The sequence below is a fragment of the Macaca mulatta genome, chromosome 3, assembly GCF_049350105.2.
Source record: "Macaca mulatta isolate MMU2019108-1 chromosome 3, T2T-MMU8v2.0, whole genome shotgun sequence".
In the NCBI taxonomy this organism is placed as follows: Eukaryota; Metazoa; Chordata; class Mammalia; order Primates; family Cercopithecidae; genus Macaca; species Macaca mulatta.
The window spans coordinates 188664847-188679190 of record NC_133408.1 but is presented as its reverse complement, the minus strand read 5'-3'; the positions used below and the strand labels follow the sequence as shown (position 1 = coordinate 188679190).

The following is a 14344-nucleotide window of genomic DNA, read 5'->3' as shown; positions in this document are numbered from 1 at the left end:
CTGTCGCCCAGGCTGGAGTTCAGAGGTGTGATCTCGGCTCACTGCAGCCTCCGCCTCCTGGGTTCAAGCAATTCTCCTGCCTGAGCCTCCCAAGTAGCTGGGATTACAGGTGCCCGCCATCACACCCAGCTAATTTTTGTATTTTTAGTAGAGACTGGGTTTCACCATATTGGCCAGGCTGCTCTTGAACTCCTGACTTCCGTGATCCACCTGCTGCAAGACTCCCAAAGTGCTAGGATTACAAGCGTGAGCCACTGCGCCTGGCCTATTTTGGAATAATTTTGGATTTATATAGCCGTGGTATATTTGTTAAAACTAAGAAATCAGTATCAGTATGTTGTCATTAACTAAACTCAAGACTTTATTTGGATTTTTCCAGTTACTCCACTAATGTCCTTCTTTGGTTGGTTGGTTGGTTTCGGGATCCAATCCAAGATACCATAGTTCATTTAGTTATCATGTCTTCTAAGTTTTTCTGATCTGTGGTTGTTCTCAGCCTTTCCTTATTTTTCATGACCTCTTAATCGTTTTAAAGTGTGTTGGTCAGATGTTTTGTAAGAATGTCCTTTGATTTCGGCTTATCGGATGTTTTCTTATGATTAGACTGAGGTTATGGGTTGAGGTTTGGGGGAAGGATACCACAGAGGTGAAATCCCCATCTCATTTCATCACATCAGGGAGTACGTAATAACAGCAGTACTTATCATTGCTCATGTTAATGGCTATGGATTTTTTCACAGAAACATTTCCCTTTCCAGACTCTTCTTTGGAAGTGAATCACTGAATCTAGCACACGCTCAGGGGGAAGGAAATTGAATTCTGCCTCCCAGAATGGGGACATACACTCGTGTCAGTTGAAATTCTTGTCAGGAAGAGTTGTTCCTTCTCCTCCATTTGTTTATTTAATCACTTATTTATATCATAGACTTATGAATAATTATTTTGTTCTGTTTTAATACTGTTATGACTTATTCTGCTGCTCAAATTATTCCAGCTTTGGCCACTGGAGTTTCTTCTGTTTGCTTCCTGTCTTGGACCTATCCCTGTCCTTTCATCTTTTGAGCATTTCCCTTCTACTGGCTTGCATTGTAGTTTCCCTGTCCCAACACTAGAATCAGCTGTTTCTCCAGACCCTGCTTCCTTGTATTTATTGGAGGGTGGTATTTAGAAACAAAAGTCTTGGGTGCTGGGTATGCTTATTGCTCCTGGGGTATCACTGCTTCCAGGCCCTCTGTTGGACAGACCCTGGAAATGCATGTATTTCAGCTAACCTACATGTGCATACATACCTGGGTTTCTTTATCTATCTGCATATATTTTGAAATAAACGTGAGTTCATATTGATATATCTGACTTAATTCATTACCACCCTTTGCTTATTTGTAACTTCTTTCTGTGACATTGAGAAACTTGGCTCACATTATCTACACTTTATTTACTTATTTGTTTAACCCTAGTGTACATGTAGAGTACTTTCAGAATTACAGACTGTACCCTTATGAGAAACAAATTTACCAGCTAGAGTACTGTGTAGATTGTCCAGAGTTCTGTAGGTTAGCTTCCCCCGACCTCCTGCTCCTTCCATGAGACTATCTCATAAAATTATAATACTGTTAGACTTGCTGTATAGTTTGCATTCTATCCTGAGATCCCCTGACATCCTGTTTTGTTTTTATTTGCATACAGTTTATCATTTTAAAAGTCTTTATATTGAGTTAAATTTTTAATATAAATGTTACAAATTCCTGATATCATTCATCGACCATTTATGTAGCTGATAGCCACTACTTTTTTTCTTTTTTTCTTTTTTTTTTGAGATGGAGTCTTGCTCTGTCACCTAGGCTGGAGTGCAGTGGCGCGATCTCAGCTCACTGCAACCTCCGCCTCCTAGGTTCAAGCGATTCTCCTGCCTCAGCCTCCTGAGTAGCTGGGACTACAGGCACGCACCACCATGCCTGGCTAATTTTTGTATTTTTAGTAGAGATGGGGTTTTACCATGTTGGGCAGGCTGGTCTTGAACTCCTGACCTCATGATCCACCTGCCTCAGCCTCCCAAAGTGCTGGGATTACAGGCGTGAACCACAGTGCCCGGCTGATAGCCACTACTTTTTTAATGCTGATACAGTGCTTACCATCTGCCAGGCACCGTCTATGCACCGTAAATACATTTACTTCTCATAGTGACTCTGAGGTAAGTACTCTTGAATTAGCCTTTTTTCATGAGGAGAGTGAGGCACAAAGCTGTTCAGTAACTTGGTCACAACTGCTAAGTGGGAGAAGTAAAACTCTTGCTTTTTGTTTAATACTGTGTATAGGACTTAGAATTAATAGGACTAAATGTTCTCTTGTTAGTTTAGTTTATTATTTGAATTTGATTTGAAATGGAGAGTGCTGCTACCCCAGTTCTTTGCCCCGTGTCTGTAACAAGCATTATTAATCATGACAGCACGCTTTTTGCTGAGCTAGGACATCGCCTGGCCTAAGGCCAAGAATCCTTACGGACACAACCCTCAAAGTGGTTGTACGAGATGAACTCTCCTTGCCATCTCTGGTCTTTTCTGTTTTGAATCCTGATTCTCGTGCCCGGTGCATGGCACTGTGTACCTGCTTCTCCTGAATTCCTCTTTCATGGTCTTCCTTTTCACAGGGACAGGTTTTCTGTATTCCCCCTCAGGCATAGGATCTGCTTCTAAGTGATTAGTTTTTGTCACTTGCCAATAGTTTAACATCTGTATGTCTGAGTTCTCTTTATATTGTTTTTCTTATCCTTACCTACAAAATCTCATTTACCATTAATTTAAATTTCAGTATATTGAAACAATGGATTGTAACTTTAAAAATAAATGAAATTGCCAAATGAGACTAGCAGCTGCCTTCAAAGCATTTATACAAATACGCACTATTGAAGACTGGAGAGTTATCAAAATTGGCATTTTTTTGGCAGTCTTGCTGTGAAGTAAACATTTTTAAAAGGGAGGGACATTAAGAATATTGTAATCATATTACTTACATCTTGTTGGGTTTGGATTTGACCTTACTTAGCCTGGTATTCAATTAAGAGTCAAAGTTGCCGCTATTAATTTAGTTGAGCAGGATATATAGTATATGTAGTTTATTTTTTTCTTTAGACAAATAGAAACAGAAACATTTATTTGGCCAGGCCAAATAGGTGATTATTCCCTTGATTTAGCAAATGCTTTAGGTAGAATTTTTAAAGAAGCATTAAGGGCTCTGACAATACTTATGGGACTTTTTTCAAAGTATTCAGTTATTGGCAGCTGGGTGAGGAGGAACGGGGATGTCTGATTTAGGTAAAGACCTCTCACAAGTGGAGTAGGGGCGTATCTGGTAGAGAACAGTGCTGATTCCTTGGACTTGTGTGACCTGGCCACCTGAGAGGTAGGTAGGAAGGTGTGTCTTGGCCATGTCCTAGGGCCTCTGTAAACCTGAGAGGATGGAGGAAGCTCTGCTTTTTCTGATGATGCTGTTGGTGATAATAAAGTAGGCTATGAGAGCCCATCTTCCATTAATTCAGACGTTCCTGTACAGTTGGCCCTCTGTAAATGGGATTCTGCATTTTAAGATTCAGCCAACTGTGGGTAAAAATATTTGAAAAGAAACAAAAGTGTCTGTACTGAACATGTACATACTCTTTTCTTGCCATTATTCCCTAAACATAATAGTTTAACAACTATTTACATAGTATTTACATTGTATTAGGTATTTAGTAATCTAGAGACAGTTTTAAAGCAGGGATCCCCAATCCCCAGGCTGTGGACTGGTACCCGTCTGTGGCCTGTTAGGAACTGGGCTGTACAGCTGGAGGTGAGCTCCGCCTCCTGTCAGATTGTTGGCAGCATTAGATTCTCATAGGCACTTGAACCCTATTGTGAGCTGTACATGTGAGGAATCTAGATTGTGCACTCCTTAAGATAATCTTTTTTTTTTTTTTGGAGACGGAGTCTCATCTCACTCTGTTGCCTAGACTGGAGTGCAGTGGCATGATCCTGGCTCACCTCAACGTCCGCCTCCTGGGTTCAAGTGATTTTCCTGCCTCAGCCTCCCAAGTAGCTGGGATTACAGGTGCCTGCCTCCACACCCAGCTAATTTTTGTATTTTTAGTAGAGACAGCGTTTCACCGTGTTGGCCAGACTGGTCTCGAACTCCTGACCTCAAGTGATCTGCCCACCTTGGCCTCCCAAAGTGCTGGGATTACAGGCATGAGCCACCACGCCTAGCCATCCTTATGAGAATCTAACTAATGCCTGATGATCTGAGGTGGCACGGTTTCATCCTGAAACTATCTACCCTCTCCCCACTTTGTGGAAAAACTGTCTTCCACAAAACCAGTCCCTGGTGCCAAAAAAATTGGAGACTGCTGGTTTAAAGTATATGGGAGAATGTGTATAGGTTATGTAATAGTATACTGTTTTATATCAGGGACTTGAGCCTTTGTGGATTTTGGTATCTGTTGCGGATCCTGGAATTAATCCTCCGTGGATATGGAGGAACAACTGTATATATGGTCTCAGTAATAAATATGTATCAGATACCCTCTGTATTAAGAAAAAAAAAAGGTGGGGGGAATTTCTTGCCTCATATAACTGAATAGTTCTGAAATTGGTTTAGGAAGGCCTGCCTGACTTAGGGCTTAGGTGATGAGACTACAGTTCTTTCTTGGCTTTGACTTTTGTTTTTTGTTGTTGTTGACTCTGTTCTTTGTAGGCTCTTCTCATGGTTGCAAGATGGCTTCCAACAAGTCCTTGGGCAAACATTTTCCCAGGTTTAGATCTAAGGGGAGAAGAAAGAGAGCATTCTTGTCCTAGCATTGCAGGAAACTTGAGATTTTCACTGCACTGATTGTGGCCATGTATCTAACCCTGTACTGGGCAATATGTCTAGGGAGATGTACCTTGGTTAGGCTAAGGTCACAAGCAGCTTGAGTCAGCTTCCTCCAGTGTACTTGGTAGTTCTCAGAGAAGAGTTGGTGTGAAGTTCCCAAGAGAAGGGTGAATTGACCCTGGGTGGCAAAAACAACATAGCATCTACTCTAGTGGGATTAAGTGAAATGGTAAGGCATGGTGTTTAGGGTGTTTCTGAGTTTGGTTTGATTCATAAAATAGATTGTGAACACTGTAATTGCCCTTAATTTTATTTAAATCTATGTAAATGTAAATCTGTGAGATGTCACTACGTTCTACTAAAGCTTTGATGGGCTCCTGCCATGTTCTGGTTTGGCTTTTGTATTAAAGAGCCGTTGTTGTTTTGGTTTCACTGTATACAGGTAGACTCTTGTTTTAATGAGTAAAGGTATAATCTGTTTTGAACAGGAAAAGCTGCTTTTGTATTCTGGATAAAGTTCATACTAGTGGGATTTCACCTATGAAACTAAACAGATCTTTGAAAAATTTAAAAACCATGTGTATTTACACTGTGTCCATTCAGTAGAAGTCATTTAAATAAAGGCTTCTGCCAATATATGAATATTTAGAGCTGTATTTTATTATTTTACTTTTTTTGAGACAGAGTCTCGCTCTGTCACCTAGCCTGGAGTGCAGTGGTGTGAAGACAGCTCACTGCAGTCTCCACCTCACAGACTCAAGAAATCCTCCCACCTCAGCTTCCTGAGTAGTTGGGACCACCGGTGTGTGCCACTACACCTGACTGACTTGCTTGCTTGCTTATTTATTGATTTGAGATGGGAGGCTCACTATGTTGCCTAGGCTAGTCTTGAACTCCTGAGCTCAAACAATCCTCCAACCTCGGCTCTCAGAATACTGGGTTTACAGGCTTGAGCGACTGTACCTGGCCTTGAATCTGTATTTTAATACTATGCTTACTTGGCTGTGGTGTTGTGAAAAGACCACTGAAAATGGAGTCAGAGACCTGATTTGAGCCTGTCGTTTGTTGTGGGGGAAGGAAGTCAGGGGAGCTAACAACTAAAGGCTCACTATATGCCAGGCACAGAACTAAGTGTGTTTGCATGTATATTTGGTTTTTGTTGCCAGACTTTGAGATAGGTTTTATGGATAAGGTCTTTAAGGCAGTATCAGCTTCCTTTTTAAAAAGAAATTCTGGAAACTAAGTTTTAGGCTCAAGATCTCTGACTGGTAGGGTCAACTGAACCACAGGGTCTTAACTGTCCCTGTGATTTATCTCCTTTTGAGGGGTTTCTTGATAATAGGGTGCACTTTACCTCATTTTTTGGCTCAAGCATGGATAGGCCACCCTTGCTTTTCATACCCGTAGCTACACTGTACAAATGATATGCTGATAAGATACAGGCTGCTCGTTGTTAGTGTGGGTTAATAGACCTGTTTGTTTGCTTGTTTTTAAGTCTATAGCCGCCCCACCCCCAATCTACAATTTCACCTTCTGAGGTTTTAGTTACTCAGTCAAACCACAGTCTGAAAATGTTATGATATTTTGAGAGAGAGAAGACTATAGCTACCTAACTTTTGTTACAACATATTGTTATAGTTGTTCATTTTACCATGAATTATTGCTGTCAGTCTCTTACTGTGCCTTAGTTATAAATTAAACTTCATGGGTGTGTATGTATAGGAAAAAACATGGTATATGTAGAGTTTAGTACTATCTGCAGCTTTAGGCATCTGCTATGGGGTTGGGGGGGTGGTCTTGGGAGGTAAGTGGGGACTACTGTACAATTATCAGGCACACACAGGCTCTGGGATTTTACAAATGAGTAAAAGTGGTTCTTGCTATTGAAGCACTTACAGTGGGAGTAGAGTGAAAAACATGAAAATATGATTTTAGTATATTGTAAATGCTATGATGGTGGGAGTTTGTTTTGTGTAAAACATCCTTTTAATTGGTACCTTAAATTTTAATTTTTTTTCAGAGATCTACCTATTTAGTCCTACACTTTCAAAGAACTATCTAGACACTGTAGATTTGTCATGATATACTTTATTCGGTATGTTATTAATGCTAGAAACAGCATGGGAAGTCTTCCAGAATATTAGACAAGGACAGTTCTAGTACTAAAACAAAATGCTAACTAATGTCTTCACCAAGACATAAAGTATACACCTTAAAAAATAAGTTATATACTGGGCGCAGTGGCTCACGCCTGTACTCCCAGCTCTTTGGGAGGCTGAGGCGGGCGGATCATGAGGTCAGGAGATGGAGACCATCCTGGCCAACACGGTGAAACCCCTCTCTACTGAGAATACAAAAAATTAGCCGGGCATGGTGGCAGGCACTGGTAGTCCCACCTACTTGGGAGGCCGAGACAGGAGAATGGCATGAACCTGGGAGGCAGAGCTTGCAGTGAGCGGAGATTGCACCACTGCACTCCAACCTGGTCTCAAAAAAAAAAAAAATAAAAAGTAATAACACCCACATTATACATCAGTGAAAACTAAACATGTTTACTACCCTAGGCCTTATTGCACAGGGGTGATACCTCCAAGGAGAAATTTGTCTAGGCAATAGATGGACTAGAGGTGATTAGCTTATGAGCGAATGAGGCTACAGATCATTCCTTTTTATCTGATTCCTTTTTCTTTCTAGTTTCTAGGCCTTTGAAGTGCTAAGTGGTCTTAAGTAATTTGCAGAGAATTAGTTAAGTTCACATGTTAACTAGCAGATAGGAAGAAAACTATTTTTATGAAATTATTTTAAAAAAATAATGCTCCAGTTTCTTCCCATCTTTGATGTCCTTTGGTCCCACCTTACTGCCTTCCTAACACCATTTTCTGCTTTACCTCAAAGCTGGGGTCATCTTGAGTTTAGTCTTCTCAATCTGAGTGACTCTCAGCTTTACTCCACTCTAGCACCTCGCAGGCAAGGCCACACTTGGAAACTTTTCACTTGGAATAGTTCTATCTTGGTGGTTTCATCATCCTTCTTTATGTCAAGCATACTCACGTTCCTGCCCATTCTTATCTCTTCATTCCCTTCAGGTCCTCAGTCCTTTTAATTTGTGACTTTTACTCTCCAGGTCCATCCTTGTTAAATGTCTGCCAGCCAGACTTTAGTTGCCCCCTGTCCGGCTTTCTCTTGCTTAGACCTAAGATTCCTTTAGGTTCTTTCTTTGCCTTTTGAAATCCAGCTCAACTTTTAAGATTGAGTTCACTTGTTACCTTTCCTGCCATCCTTCTGCAGTTCTAATATTCTTTTCTTTCCCCCAAAGTGCTTTTGTGTGAACAGTCAGCCTTCCACATCTGTGAGTTCCAAATCCATGGATCCTGAATTCATGGATTCAACCAACTGCAGAAAAAAAATATTCAGAAAAAAATAAAGCATGGTTGCATCTGTACTGAACTTGTCTGTACTGTTTTCCTTGTCATTCTTTTCTAAACAATACAGTATAACAACTATTTACATAGCATTTACATTGTATTAGGGATTATAAGTAATCTAGAGGTGATTTAAAGTATATTGGAGTCTCTCATATCCCAGGAAGCCAAGTAAAAAAAAAAAAGTATATGAGAGGCTATGCATAGGTGATATGCAAATATTACACCACTTTATATCAGGGACTTTTGAGCATCTGTGGATTTTGGTTTCCGAGGGGTGTCCTGGCACCAATTTCCCAGGGATACTAAAGTACGTCTGTCTATTTCATACTATATTTTCCCCTCTATCTTAGGTAGAATATCAGCTCCATTGGGGCGAGGACTTAATAATATTTGTATATTCATTTTATTCAAGTTTGTATAAACTGCTTGGGTCATAATTATTTATTACATGCTTGAGAAAATGAATTTCTTTGCCCCTTTGTTACAGCTCTGAGTAAACAGCCATCTGCTTTCTCTGTCACCTGTTGGTGATTGAGTATTTCTGTAGAAAGTTACCCACTGACCTCAGGACTCTTACTCTAAATCTTCTTCTTAGGCAGTTTTCTCTGTGCATGAGGTTTCTATGTAAACAAATAGATGAAGCCTGCCCTACTCATTTATTTGTTCAAGCCAGAAAGTCACCTTCTTCTTCACTTTCCATATTTAAATCATCATTTGGTGGAAGTTCTGGTCTAACCAACTCTTGAATTCATGTACTTTTCCCTGTCATCGCCAGTGCGGTGTAGAAGCCTCTGTCACCCCTTGTCGGGATGCTGTGCTGCAACATCTAACCTGGTTGCAGTTATTCTTTTACTCCCTCACCCCACACCCTTTTACTTAAGACACTAAAAGTGGCTTCCATTGTTCTTAAGATAAAGCACAAATTGTTAGTGTGGCCTGTAAAGTGTTGCACAGCCTGACAGAGAATGTCCTGCTAATAATTTGAAGGTACAGTATGATTTTAATACTTTAGGAGAAAATGTTCTAGAAAAAGATGCTTGTTTAGACTTAAGGTGAGGACTCTGAAGTATGAATTAGACATCGGGTGAACTATAAGCTGTCCCCGCATTTGAACATAATTGGTTCTTAGAGCCTGCAACTAAAGATAAGGCAGAATAATTTACTTTGCATTTCCTGCATTCCTCTTTTTGCTTGATAGCAGAAACCCCTCGTGTTAATAAAGGTGGCACAAGAGGCAAAAATACAGACTTTGGCCGGGCGCGGTGGCTCAAGCCTGTAATCCCAGCACTTTGGGAGGCCGAGGCGGGCGGATCACAAGGTCAGGAGATCGAGACCACAGTGAAACCCCGTCTCTACTAAAAATACAAAAAATTAGCCGGGCGCGGTGGCGGGCGCCTGTAGTCCCAGCTACTCGGGAGGCTGAGGCAGGAGAATGGCGTGAACCCAGGAGGCAGAGCTTGCAGTGAGCCGAGATCGCGCCACTGCACTCCAGCCTGGGCAACAGCGTGAGACTCCGTCTCAAAAAAAAAAAAAAAAAAAAAAAAAAAAAAAAAAAAAAAAAAAAAAAAAAAAATACAGACTTTATCACAGTGTTTAAGGAGAGTTGCATGGTTCAGTGTGTGGGGAGAGAGTACCTTTGTACATTTGTTATATGGTGAACTATATGGTTTCTACTTTTAGTACTGTTTGTAAATTTTACTTTTTCTTGGATTTACCTTTTTCAGTTATATTCCATTATGCCTTGCTCCTGTAACAGCTAATTTAATGATGAAAAACTTAGGATATGTCTTTATATTTTCTTCCCTCCACAAATGTGGATCTGATAGAGTTAAAAACTAGGTTGTGATATAATATACCTAATTCCTGTAATGGGATCATGTTCCTATAATATGGCTACAATTTAGTGTAGAATTTTTGTAAATACAAGTATATTTTAAAAGTTGTATTAAATAAAAACTTAAACTTTCAATGAAATGTTTTAAGGATTTAACCATGCAGCACAAATGAGCACCTTTCTGCAAATACCAACAGTGTAATATGTGTCATTTCTTCACTGATTGTTAGTTTGCTGCAGATTAAAACACAGGTGATCATATTCAGGCTGGTTAGATTAGTGATTTTAATATGAAACCATTGCTTTTAGAATAATCATGGGCCAGACTGGGAAGAAATCTGAGAAGGGACCAGTTTGTTGGCGGAAGCGTGTAAAATCAGAGTACATGCGACTGAGACAGCTCAAGAGGTTCAGACGAGCTGATGAAGTAAAGGTATAATTTTATCTTTTGTGAAAAATGAATATACAATTAAGGATAGGTTTTTTTCCTCTCCTAAGTTCAATAAGTTTTTATTTAAAATAATATATTTCTAGCTAAGTTTGTATTTACAGTAAGATAAGTGAATACTTGGAAGCTTAGGTTCTTGATCTGTCTTAACATTATGCCATGCACATTAATCACTGTTTGTTTAGTATACTTTTATTTGCATGCGCAGACTCAGGACCTAAATATAAAGGGATGCATTTCATGATTTTATGTCTTTAAAGTCATTGTGATTTAAAAAAAAAATACACACACACACAAAGTCAACAAAGCATTGCAATAGTTTCCTGTTCTCTAACCACTTGCAATAAAATAATAGATGTGGTGTTTTTGTATTATTTGAATGTGGGAAACTATAGTGTAAAATCTATATGCACCTAAGAAAATGTTCTTGATATTTTTGAGAATACACTAGATTTTTAACCAGCTTTAGAGGTGTTACACATTTTCTAACGATGAACAATTTCTCCTCTCCTCTCCTTCATTTTTTTTAAAGAGTATGTTTAGTTCCAATCGTCAGAAAATTTTGGAAAGAACGGAAATCTTAAACCAAGAATGGAAACAGCGAAGGATACAGCCTGTGCACATCCTGACTTCTGTGAGCTCATTGCGCGGGACTAGGGAGGTTGGTTAACATAACATGTTGTAGTAATTATCATCACCTTTTGGTTTTTGCTTTTGGAACATTTGTGTGGTTATTGGGAGGAAATCATTGACCTCAGGGTGTCCATCTTTTTATTGCTATTTCTTTTTAATATGCAACTGTTAATGGCTGCTGTAGATCACACTATTAGCTATTCCTATAACAGAATTCTAAGTATTTGGAATATACTTTGAACTAGGTAGATGCCTAGGTTTTATAAGAATGTTGATTTAAAAAAAACTTTTAAATAAAATACTCTTTAATATCCTCATCAGATCACTATTTAGAGCAAGGTTTTCTGACTCACTGTTGTAACCCCAATTTGAATTAGCCATGTGGTAAGAAATGTTTTCATATTCGTGAACAGGAAAGCTTTTTATTATATATTTTGTTCAAAGGCTAAGCCTCTCTATAAGAATTTTTAAATTTCGTGTTGAGAGATTGGAATTTCTTTTTCTATTGTACTTTCTGAACGAGGTAGCTCTTAATTACTCCAAGAGTTTCCTATTTTCAAAGAAAGGCAGTAAATCTATGGTAGAATCTATAATTAAATATCCCGTTAAAACATGATTGCAGCAAGATGAGAAGAAAATGGCAAAAGCCTAAATAGCTTAGGCATTTCTGTTTTTAAGTGCCTGTGTTGTATAGAAAGACATGGCATAGGATATTTAAAGGGGAGTTGAAGCAAAAGGGGAAAGAGTAATTTGGAATTAAAATTACACTGTGTAGTAGATTGTTTATCTGAATGTCTAAATATGAGAAGCACCTAAACAATGGAATTTAAGATAATTTTTCAATGAGTAGCCATTTTTAATATAACATTATTTAACAAGCAACAATTTGCTGTTGTATGAGGCCTTCTGGAGATTGTGTGACATACGTGCTTCAAATACTTGCCAGTGATATCCCAGCAGCAGCAGACATAATCCTAATGATGATTTCAGTGATATTCTTGTGGTCTTGATGGTGACACTTGGAATGATTTTAGCCATTTATGCATTTGTTAGGTGACACCTCTGTAAAGCTCTGACTTGTAATTGTATAAATATTTATTATACACTGACACTTTCCTCAACATCTGGTACAGGCCAGAGCCTAGATGTTAGAGGTCAGTGGCATGGGGGAAAGGGATTCTTTTTGATGCCCATCAAAACGTTCTTAAAGGGAATAAGGATGGGGCTTTTAAGTAATTGTTTTGAAAGTTTTTATCTGGTGACCTTTTAGAAATGTTGACGTGAAGGAAAAACCTCATTTTCTCTGGAGGAATAAATCTTAGAAATTTGGAGAAATTAGATAGATTCACATGGAAAACTTATTTTTGCCACCCATAATGAATCTCAGAATGCTACCAAAAGCCTAACTTAGGTTTATAATAAAAGTCAGCAGCAGTAATGAATTATGTTACTGTGCTAGGTACTTTGTACACATTATCTCATTTAATCTTCATGATAAGGAAGGAGTAATATGCTTTTTTTTTTTTTTTTAATTAAATCCAGGCAAGGAAACTGAGCCTTAGAAGCATTTAGTCAGTTTGCCTGCTCTAATGATCTGATGTGGGCCCAGAAGAGCACACTTTGCTCAGACACATGAAGTATTAGTGAAGTACATTATTTACATACAACTTGAATTGCTCATAGTATAATATTTGGCATTAAATTTAAGAGTATTGTTTGTTCAAGTGGATATTACTAATTGAAATTTTCTTTTAATTTTGTCAAATGGAGACAAGTCACTGAATATAAAGATACCTAATTTTCGTGAGTTTATGTGAAAAATTGTGAGAAGAAATCAGCATTTTAATAAAACAAAATTGTTGTCTAAACTTAGTACTTCCACAGTACCACACACACGGATTGAGAATAAACATTTTCACAGAATATGGGGGAAAAGGAGGAAAATAATCCCCAGCCTTAGGAATTCAGTTTTTGTTGCATAGAACTCTGACCTGATTAAGGTCATTCTTTTTTTTTTTGTTGTTGCCGGTATTGGTAGCTGATCCTGCTTCAGATGATCCATCTATTATTTCCCCTTTCCCCCTTTTCAAACCATCATCACTGACTTTTAGAAGCCAAAGTTTATATTGTTTGTGGTAAACTTCTTGGTGTTATCACGATAAATCATAAAGCTTTAGGGCTAAAAAGGAGCGTAGTGGTCTCATGGTCCAACCTCCTGACTTTTCAGATGAGAATATATCCCTGTTTATTTTTCTTTGGTTTAAGCATTTCCATCTACATATTATTTCTTTTATATATTTGAAAGATTCTAGTCTGAAGTAGGTCAGGCAGGAGGAGAAAATAAAAGTGAGTCTTGTTTGGCAAAGACTTTCCTAGTGGTAGGCTTGGCAGAATTTCAGACTGCAGTGTTGATTCAAACACGTTAAGTCTATAGCATTCAACATTTGAAGTGCCATTATAGCATTGTTTTAATTAACTGCTTGCTTTTATAAGCTAATTATATGTAAATGCTGGTGTCTTCAATTTAAGTCCTCTGCAGCTTGACAAATCAATGACAATCATTAGTTCTTTTGTCAGGTCTTAAACTTACACTACCGTTTTTGTAGTTGTAGAAGTGGATATACTCAGTTTGAAAATGACTGATTTTCTCCAGGTTATTTTAGTAAAGAATGTCTGACAAAAGTTTATTGAAGTGAGTGCTTTAGATGCTGACTTCAGGTCAGGGAGCTCTGCATTTGAACCCAAAGACCACATCTCTAGTATGTGGTTTTCTTACTATGTGTGGTTTTGTTTTTGTGACAGGGTCTCTCTCTGTTGCCTAGGCTGGAGTGCAGTGGTACAATCACAGCTCACTGCAGCCTTGACCTTCTGGGCTCAGGCGATCCTCTTACCTCAGCCTCCTGAGTAGCTAGTACTACAGTTACATACCACCACATTGGGCTAATTTCTTTCTTTCTTTCTTTCTTTCTTTCTTTCTTTCTTTCTTTCTTTCTTTCTTTCTTTCTTTCTTTCTTTCTTTCTTTCTTTCTATCTATCTATCTATCTATCTATCTATCTATCTATCTATCTAATCTATGAGATGGAGTTTCGCTCTTATTGCCCAGGCTGGAGTGCAGTGGTGCAATCTCGGCTCACCGCAACCTCTGCCTCCTGGGTTCAAGC

The 14344-nt window shown here is 38.7% G+C and overlaps 1 protein-coding gene across 19 annotated transcripts in view; it reads left to right on the top strand.

The window, feature by feature from the left end:
* EZH2 (enhancer of zeste 2 polycomb repressive complex 2 subunit) overlaps positions 1 to 14344 on the top strand; it is a 77016-nt gene that overhangs the window by 27424 nt on the left and 35248 nt on the right. For 10 of the 19 annotated variants that reach the window (XM_077995073.1, XM_077995066.1, XM_077995072.1 and 7 more), the window contains 2 exon segments: positions 10411 to 10534; positions 11082 to 11210. The exons of 3 other annotated variants lie outside the window; for them this stretch is intronic. In XM_077995073.1, the coding sequence (XP_077851199.1) occupies positions 10411 to 10534; positions 11082 to 11210 (253 nt within the window). 19 annotated transcript variants of the gene reach the window in all.